This window comes from Chanos chanos, chromosome 4 (genome assembly GCF_902362185.1).
Source record: "Chanos chanos chromosome 4, fChaCha1.1, whole genome shotgun sequence".
NCBI lineage: Eukaryota > Metazoa > Chordata > Actinopteri > Gonorynchiformes > Chanidae > Chanos > Chanos chanos.
The window spans coordinates 25,780,065-25,790,064 of NC_044498.1; the positions used below are offsets into that span (position 1 = coordinate 25,780,065).

Sequence of the window (10,000 nt, forward strand, 5' to 3'; positions counted from 1 at the left end):
TATTCAAATCACCTACTTGTGATATTTTATTTAAAGAGACACAATTTTCCAGCAGTGACGTTTTTCCTTTCTTTCTTTCTTTCTTTCTTTCTTTCTTTCTTTCTTTCTTTCTTTCTTTCTTTTTTGTCACACACACACACATTGTGAGGGAAGAGGGGAAAGCGTCAGGTCTTATGTGCCTTGGGTTATTCTTAATAAACAAGGGTTGTTGTTGTGTCTGAGTTATGAGGCACTCCTGGTTGTATGTCAGCCCTGTGAAATAACGGATGACTCACTCATCAATCAGTTTTGATGAAACTCAGACAAATCACTCCTTTGAGTGACTTTTAATCTAAGCAGCTCTTCAGTTACAGAGCATTGCACACTATGCTCAAAGTGCTAATGGTAGAGCAGGTGCAAAGGGTTTTGATTTGCTACTTAGTTTAAAATGTCAGTCTCGGCTTATGTGCTCTGTCAGTAGAAGACATACTGACATTGCAGCAGCAACATGAAATAAAGGTCACAACAAAGATACAGTTTACATCCACCGTGTGTGTGTGTGTGTGTGTGTGTGTGTGTGTGTGTGTGTGTGTGATTCCACTTCCAGGTCTCATAAAAAGGTCATTCTTACAGATATCAAAAATCCGATACACACTAATAATATATCACAATATATTTCCACCAAGAAATTTAATTGAAGCACCTGAAAATGCAACTGGTATTCAGGAATTTAGTTCAAGAGAGAACAGTGGTTTAAGCGAGTTCGCGAATCCTAAATATGCTACAAACACTGTGTAGTTAATCAAAACAGTCAGATATCGCAGTGGCTTCATTCACCTTTACCAGAATTTGGAGTTATGTTTAAAAACAGAAGAACAGTTTACTAAAAATGCCATCTAATTTTACTTTATTTAAATGTTGATATGAAGGATGGAGTTTTACTTTTCAATGTTATGTGGATGCTGTTTGATTACCCTTAAAATGATTTCGACTCGAACAGATTTTTACGATTACTCATTAATCCGAGCAGGTCAAATATATCTGTATAAATATGTCAACTACATTTTTACTTTACTGTGGTTGAACACTGCCACTTTAAATCCGTCATGGAGAATTTAATGAGGACCACTAGCATTCAAAAATCTAGGCTACATACAGGACTAAGAAGAAGGGCGTAGTGATTGCGTGTACAGCCTACTGTTGAATTCACTCAACATCTTCGGGAGGATAAAAGGCGTGCGTGCGGCGTGCGCCTTCAAACCATATACAAGCAGGGATATTACGTGTTGTTGTCTTTTTTATTTAAAAAATGGAGCAGAAAGACACGGAGATGAACGACAAAGGAGTTTCTTCTTCAACTAGTGGAGTTGTTGTTCAAGTCCGGGAAAAGAAAGGACCTTTACGCGCGGCTATCCCTTACATGCCTTTTCCTGTAGCTGTGATTTGCCTTTTCCTCAACACTTTTGTACCTGGATTAGGTAAGCGAAGAACACAGTTTAGCCTACTTTTTACAGTTTGTTCAGTTCAATAATGTACTATAGCAACACCTGTGGGAATAATTACATATGTACAGTTTCTTTATATAGTTTTTTTTTGTCGGGAAACTTATACATCTGTTGTGATACAGACCTCTGTCACAGTGATGTACGTTGTTGGCTAATGAGTATTTTTGGATTGTAATCGTAATCGTATTTTTATCATAGGTTTTTATCGACGGGGCGCGGTTGAGACGTAAACACTGTAGACTACATGCAACACGACTGGTCTATCCTCACTAATATGGTCAGCGTTTATCATTTGTATGCCTTTCAACAACGCGAATAAATTATATGAAGCCATGAATGAAGCCATACCAAGACGTAATTTCTGATTAAATAAAACGGATACACATGGAAGCGGGTGTTGTGATCCCAGAGAATCACTTCGTTTTCAAGTTTAGAGTGAGGTTTAGACTAAATGCTTCCACGCGTGAAGATGGACCTGACAATCATGAAAAAGGCAAACACATACAGACAGAAAAAATAAGCCACATTCAAATATTTTGTCCGATTAACAATCAGCCTATCAACATCCTCACTCTGAATGACCAGTCGCCAAAGTGTGTTTCCACCTCGACATTTCATTGAAACATCTGAACGAGAAACATTTTTAACGGAGTTTTTCGCAGACTTTAATGAAAACTGCACAGGTCCGGAATTGTCTGGTGTTAATGATGTAAACCCCGCTGTCAGGATAAGGCAGTGCAAAACTAATGTATGTCCTGACCCTCTCCGGACCCATCCACCAGTGTCTCAGGGATTTCATCGTGTCTCAAAGGTCTTCCGAGCTACAGTAATTGACAAGCTTTGGGTTTTGATCACATATGTATTGTCAGCTCTTACTTACCCATCTTAAAATCATCCACCTCTTGTAAGACAGATGGAGATAGTGTGACGGTGGGCTCTGGGCGACTCCTAAGGCAGCTTTTGTCATTATGAGAGCACCTCTGGGTCTGGAGCTCTGCAGATTAATAGGAATATTACATTAGCTACCAGTGATTTTCGATATGTCGAAAACCAAGATGTCTGCAGAGCACTGATTTTAGGAGCCACCATACTTCTAATTAGGCCTATGTGGTGTAGTCTCATGGGGTTTCGCACAACAAGAGAACTCTGACGTGTTGACATTCACAAAGGACAAACATTCTCTTTGAAGGGGTTGCATGTGGGTTTTGTTTACATGTGTTTTGGTTCAAACTCACCACAAGGCCTAAACACATTGCCTGAGAAGTTACCAATATGTCCATGGTGCATTTTTGGCATATGTTATTGGGAGTCATATGTTCATATATGTTTATTATTCTGCAAGTCACCTTTTGTCTCCTTGAGCTTTAGTTTCAGTTTCAGGTGACATGGATATGTCCCATGGGGCAGAGACGGTTGGTGAGCAGACTTTCTCTTGAGTGGGGTAAATTTACAATATGTGACTTCTGATTTTCTCTTGGGTAGGGTAAATATGTGATTTTCCTGACTTCTCAGTCCCATTATTGCCTGTCTGATACAGATACCATAAACTGGAATGAAGTTCATGCATCATAGAAATAACTAAATGACATTCCACGATTCTCAAAGAAATATTCACAGTGGCAAGAGCTGAATTTTTTTTTAATGTTTAATTGGACTGAACATTCTTGTAGACATCGTAGGCAATGAAGCCTTGTAAGTTTCTGTTTTTTTTCCCTCCAGTTCCCCTTCAGTGTATTCTGTTTGCTGAGAGTCATGATGGGTTGTGTTTTGGGAGCTGCTAGCATAGGTCCAGCTACACTGAGCCAGCTCTCTCTGGTGTTCATGTCCAAATAGGTTTCATCTGTCAGGGTACTTGCTTGCTGGATGGCAGAGATCTTCTCTGGGTTTTCTGTTCCAGAAAGGCATCCTCTATATCAAAGTGCTGCAGGTCACATTACCCCTCTGGAGAACGCTTGTATTCGGGCACAATTATTTAAACTCATGGTACAGCTGTCAGGCTGTCCTGCTCCAGTCTGGGTAACAGTGTATGGGTTGAATTGAGAGACTCACTGTGCCTGGGTTGAAAAAAAAGAAAAGAAAAGTAGATATGGAAAGGCATTTTGGAGGTTCTCTTTGGCTTGCACACAGAGCATACCTACCAGCATTCTGACTTTAGCCTTATGCTGATTGCTCTGACTAGGGGAATGTGTTTTGACAACTGATCCTAAATGTTTGGACTGAGAAAGGGACACTGCCCAGAGCAAGTATATCAAATGGCTTCCATTCCAGTCCTCTGCAAGCCCTGATTTAATGAACCATGCTTTCCGTGCTGCTTTGGCAGTGTGTATTTTATAGGCAATTTAAAAAAGAGTGCATACTGTAGACACAGTATAGCAAACAAACTCTATGCTCACAACAGGAGATTGTAGGTTAAACATATTACCAGAAAGAAAAAAAAACAGACAAAAGAGTGACCTGAGGCAGACGGCAGAGACTCGAAGCGAAGACGCTCCAGGGCATTGTGTGAGAGGCATGGCTGGTTGTGGCAGGGGTTGAGGGTCAAAATAATTTTGTAATTAAATACTAACTAGTAATTAATAGATAAATATTGAAAATGATGACTCACAGCAAATAAAAAGGAAATAAGCAAAGGGCTTCCATATTTGATTACATGTAGATTCTCAACTTGGTTCTTTGTTATTCAGATATTCAGCTCTTGGAATTCTTGGAAAAGATATACACTGCATTGGGTCTTTTTCAGGAAAACTGGACTGATCAAAATGTGCTGGCCCAGTTAGTGCCAACTGTGCCTTACGTTTTTAGATGTATTTAGATGTATGGCATTACATTTATCTAGATATGTCTTACAGGGACGTATTAGTGTGGCAGGAGAAGCCGGAGACTTTGAAACATTGTGGTCATTATTTTTATTTATGCAGTGCTGATCTGTGCGGATAACTTTAGATTCTGTAATCATTTGCTGCATAATATGATATTTCTGGTCTGTCTGCCAGTACTCTTCACACAAATAAAAATACTATGCATTTATGCATGTTTTGTCAAAAATCCTGGTTTACAGCTTTTGAAGTATGATCATTCACACCACCTCATGTACAACATCTGAGGGACAAATGTCTCTTGCACACAATTCATAATCTTATAACCTTTGCATTTTTATTAATGTATATTACAGAGATGGTAACAGAAATGACACAAGACACAGTTTTACAATAGTGTGAATAGACAGGGAACATCTTTGAAAGATGTGAAATGATTGAGTGATTTATTGTGGTTGGTAAGAGGACTTTATAAGGCAGTTTTAGCTGTAAGTGTGGCAGTGTAACCAGATATTTCCACTTGACCTAGAGAATCACTCAGAGTAAATATTTAGTTTTACACTAGTACATTGAACTCTCATTTTTCTCTTTAGTTAAATAAAGTGGAACAAAATGTCCTTAGCTTATTATTGTTTCGTCTTTTTTCCCTCCCAGTTTCCTTTGTCTCTGTGTTATTTCCATCCTCTGGGTTTTGGAAAACCATAAGAGATGCTGGTCAAAAATGCCATGACATAAATCATTGATTTTAAATGTGTAGCGAAACAAAAAAGGGAGTTTAAGCTGAAGAATGAGAAGGGGAAGAGGAGAAGAGGCCTGTGGTGAAATGTGGACAAAAGGTTTTTTTATCGATGCCTTTATTCCACAGTTCTCTGAGCACTACAGTGGACCCATTGTACATCCCCCACTCCTCTCTTCCCGTTTCCATGACAGCAGATGCTACTTAGATGGCCTTTCCCAGCAGCCCCTCTCTGCCTCTGGTCAAATTAAACATGATGGACAAGTAAGCATGCTTATTCAGTGGACGAGGGAGAAATGTTATAACCATATTTAGGAGGGTAAAATTTCAATCAAAGCGGATAGAGCTTTCATTCACTTTCTCCCCCAAAAGTTTTTAGTGGTTCCAGTCATTTAATTTTAAAAGAAATGGGTTATAGAGTTCCAGAGAGGATTAAACTTGAAATGATTGAAATGTTAGATGACATTTTAATAGTGTGTGTGTGTGTGTGTGTGTGTGTATGTGTGTGATAAACAAGATCTACTTGCTGTAAATGTTGTCTGATGTCCATTTGCAATCTGAAAGGTTGAGTGCAGTGAGTATAATAGAGAACAGAGAACAGCTCTGTGGAGAGGGTCCTTAAAGCCATTGCTTATACTTGTACTAAGCTGATAACTCCATTTTCAGGGACAAACAAAAGTCATGGCAACCATACATTGTCGTTTCTGAAACTCTCTGTTTTCCCCATCCACATTACAATATTTCAAATTTATGCACCCCAGAGAGCATTTTCGAAAAGTATAGTTTTCGGAGTCCTTCCCGAGTTATGCTCTGCTCCCCCGCCTGACCGACTATCCGACCAACCGGATACTCGAATATTCGCTATTGTTTACTGCGAAGCTCCGGAGCCAAAACATTTTTTATTTGGGACAGCCCTGCAAAATGCAGTGTTCATTTTGAGTTGTCCAACAGGGACATCCTCTAACACAGACAAAGACACACACACACATACACACACGCACACACAGGCAGCAGATGCCACAATGACTGGCCTGGCTAGGGCAATGAAGGATGAAACTCAGCCTGACGTGTGATCAGTAAATCATGTGATAATTTAGACATTTCAGATTTACAGACAGACATTGGGATTTGTAAGGATAATGATAAACAGTTTTAGAGGGTGCAGCCAATTTTATTTTAGCATTTATTTTGCAAAGCCATTTGTAACCTTATATGTAGTCCAGATATTTCTAACTGGTGCAGCATTACTCCGTTTATGAACTGCAACCTGAAAAAGGTGTTTTTTGAACCTTTGACCCCCTCTTCAAGCCTTACGTGCAATGCCATGCCGTCTTGATTATTCTGTGCATGAAAAGAGCAAAAAAAAAAGGCCCATTACACAGAAGTGGGCGGTTAACACCCATCACGGACATGCTGTGAATGAAGAGTGCAGAGAGATACCAAAGGAGCTGAAAATACCAACTGCAGGAAAAGAATGATGTCGTTGTCTCCACATAGGAATTCTCTGACAAAAGACTTAATACAAACCCATTTTTCCTTAATCAGTCCGACTAGCATAAACCTGCTTTAGTTACAAACAGGAAATATCTAACCATTAAAAATCTGCTTTGCCTAAAAAGTTGTGTCAGCACTTCTTTCCCGTTATGGTGATTTCCGTGGCCAAAAGATCTCTAAGCCTCGAAAGCTGGGCCCCAGTCGTGTAGCTGCAGGATTTCTCTTCCACATTAAGAACAGAGAAAGACAACATCAAGAGTCTTTTCAGTCTCTCCTCACCCAGTGGTAATGAAGCCGCAGAGTGGCAATCAGCAATCTAGAGCCAGAGTGAAGTATTCCACTGTGTTAATGTCAGACTGACGGATCAACTCTCCGTCACGTATGGACTATTTGCAGGCACGAACTGTTTATATACATTCACCGCACAAACATACACATTCACCACACAACACGGACTGAGTGCAAGTTGAATATTTATTGATTGTTGTTATTGTGTTGTGTGTGTGTGTGATGTCCAACGTCTTCGTTTATTGATCCGTAAATAATAGAGAAAAGAGACTAACGTTAGCATTCTATAGCATTCTATCACATTTCCGATGAAGTTGGCCAACGAACCCATTTGCATATTCCACTATCCTCAAATTACCGTTAAAAATGCTACGTTAGGTTATGTTGTCTATGTGTAAGTGTTGATTATTGATTGTTAATTGTAAGAGCTGTCGCTCACCTGAGTGATGCTTCCCGGAGGTGAGATTGGCGGCAGTGACGTCAAGGAAACCGGTACGTCACAGCCGCAGGTATTTTAAAAGAAAAGCCCCGCGAACTTCACAGGAGGTCCGCGTGCGTCACATCCTGTTTTAAACTATAAAAGCCCTCCATTTTGTTTTAGACGGGGTGGGATGTTGTTGTGGAAGTTTGTAGGAGTGTGTTTAGTGAGAGAAAAATTATTGAAGAATTACAAGAATTTATGTTTTGTTTGTTTTCTGGCAAGAAAGGTGTGAATACTGTAAATATGTTCTTGTTTTGGTTTGTTTGTTTTTTTCTTTCATTTTTTTTCTGTTTATTATTGGCACAAAAATAAATTCACCGGGTATTCGGCCACAAACCATGATCTTGACTCCTGCTGCCTCCTTGCCTAAGACGGCTCCGTCACACAGACCCAGAGACTGATAAATGGCCCGAGCGGTCTGAGCCTTTCGTCATCTTTGCTTTCTAGACACAGCAAATGTACCTCTCCAAAAATGAGCCCCAGACCACAGTCTCATACACCATGAATTTACGTTAAGTTAGTCATAAAACGCACCTACCTTCTTACCTTCTAATAAGAGCCTGTTTTGTTTTGTTTTTCTCCTTCTGTAGATTCAAATGCAACATTATCCACTGGTGATGCTATTAGTGAAATAATGTTTGAGTGATTCTAATGATTTTACAGTCATAAAAAATACCAGCGTATGTGGGACCAGAGGGAATTTGGTCAAATTAATGGACTGTCCTCATGAAAAAATAAAAAAAGATTACTCATCTTCTTCCTTCTCCGTCTCCCAGAGACAAAAGTAAATGAATCAAAGGCAGAGTTATAAAAAGGGCTTGAATTGATCACAGAAAAATATTCATGTATTCACTGCGGCAACAGTCCTTGTTTACAGTCAAGCTCATTAACTCCTTCACAGCTGTGTGTCTCCCTTTCACAAGGTCTGGTCATAAAAATAGTGATATGACTCACCATAGATACACAAGTGTGACATAATCACAAAGGCTTCACAAAAATAGAGCTTATAAATTCATTTAATGCACTGGCAAAAAAGGGGAAAAAACTCTTCTGTAAGTAGGCCCTCATCCCTGAATGACTCTTCAGGAGTAAGGAGGATTTTTGCCCTCTCTTCCCTCACATAGTCTTTTTCCCCCCTCAGAGGCTCTTTCATTTCACTCTGTTGAGTCTCCTGTAATTCTCTGGAGAACCATATGCTATCATCTGACAAGGAAATTACACTCAAAGTCCCAAAATGCCTCAACCTGCCGTATGCTGTATTTGGGAAAGATGCTCTAATGACAGACAGTGTAAGCTGGAAATTTATGCTTTCGAGTGGATTTATCTGTATACTGCAGGCAGAGCAGACTAATACATCACTGGCACAAGAGTAGTCCTCACTAACGCTGTGAGACTGCTCCTAAAGTGTCACATCTGCCAGACACGTAGATGGTTACTATACTGTCACCTCTTTGGTGGTCCATCTGCCTTTTTAATATCATCAATAGAGGCCGCCTCGCACCTGTGAAATTTTCAATTTTCGGGTAGAGTGACAGTCCTGCTTCTCTCCTCTGACAGATTCTGAGAGGAATCCCTCACTAGCGTTCTCAGTCTCAACACAGATTATTTGGGTCATGAACAATTTATCATATTTAATATGCATTTGTGGGCCGTGTATGTGTGTGTATGTATGTGTGTGTCTGAAGCTGACAGTGCTGAGAGTTTGGGTCTAATTTGACTGTCCACATGTCAGAGGGTGAAACCTGCCCCCTGATATCCAAGATGGTCGTTAGTTATGTTGATGTTGAGAAACAAACCCATCACTCTCCAATCATTTGGAAATGGTGTTTATGGTTTGCATAAGGGGGCAGAAGTGTTTTGGTGTTTATGAGTGAATACATCTAGCATCAGTCATTTTCTGTTTTAATCCTGGTTTATCTAGTGGAGTAGGTTAGAGTTAGAGGCCTGAACGTGGTTCACTGGCAGTACGAGAATTAAATCAATGACAGTGAGAGAATTCAGTCAATGACAGTAAGAGAGCCCAAATGCAGGCAGTAAGAGAACCCAATTACTAGCAGTCATTTGATGCAGTCAAGGCATGAGTCTGTATGTTGAAAGTGGCATCATGTTTTTTACTTTTGAGATGAATTGTGCAAATGGTTTTTGTTACCACCGAAGTCCAGGTCTTGTAAATGAGTTTTGATATTGTTCAGGTCATCCATAAGGATCATTCAAACTTAAAAAAGATGCATGCATGTTAAAATGTACTTGGAGGACTAGAGAACAGTGGTGTGTGGGGGTAGCAGCAAAAGATGAATCATTCTTCTTTTTCTTTTTTTAATGGCAACAGCTGTGAAGAACTTGAACCACAAAAGTCCTGTTTGTTTTTTTCTGAAGAGCCCACTAATTCTCTATAGAGTGTGTATGTGAGAAACAGGTATTTTAGCTCACCTTTCTTTTTATCCTCTGAGAGAAATAGAAGCAAACTGCACATTAACCTCCCGCCTCTGCAGCAAGCTCGGTCTGAACGCCATGGCAGAAAATTGTAATCATTAGGAACATAATATGGGGGTACAAGGACCTCTACCAGCCCTCTGCCTCTTCCTCTGTCTCAGCCTGTGTGTGTGTGTGGGTGTGTGTGTGCATTGTTGTCAGGGGAGAGGCACAGGCACTGAGGCACTGAGACACTCTCAGTGATTTGAATTATACAGACAGTTGCTCG

At 40.0% G+C, this 10,000-nt stretch overlaps 1 protein-coding gene across 1 annotated transcript in view; it reads left to right on the forward strand.

The window, feature by feature from the left end:
* Nucleotides 1-1,288: 1,288 nt before the first annotated feature.
* The window catches only part of stum (stum, mechanosensory transduction mediator homolog), a 14,433-nt gene continuing 5,721 nt past the window's right edge, over nucleotides 1,289-10,000 (forward strand). Inside the window, exon 1 of the mRNA XM_030773024.1 lies at nucleotides 1,289-1,457. Within this exon, the coding sequence (XP_030628884.1) occupies nucleotides 1,289-1,457 (169 nt within the window). The remainder of the gene's footprint in view (nucleotides 1,458-10,000) is intronic.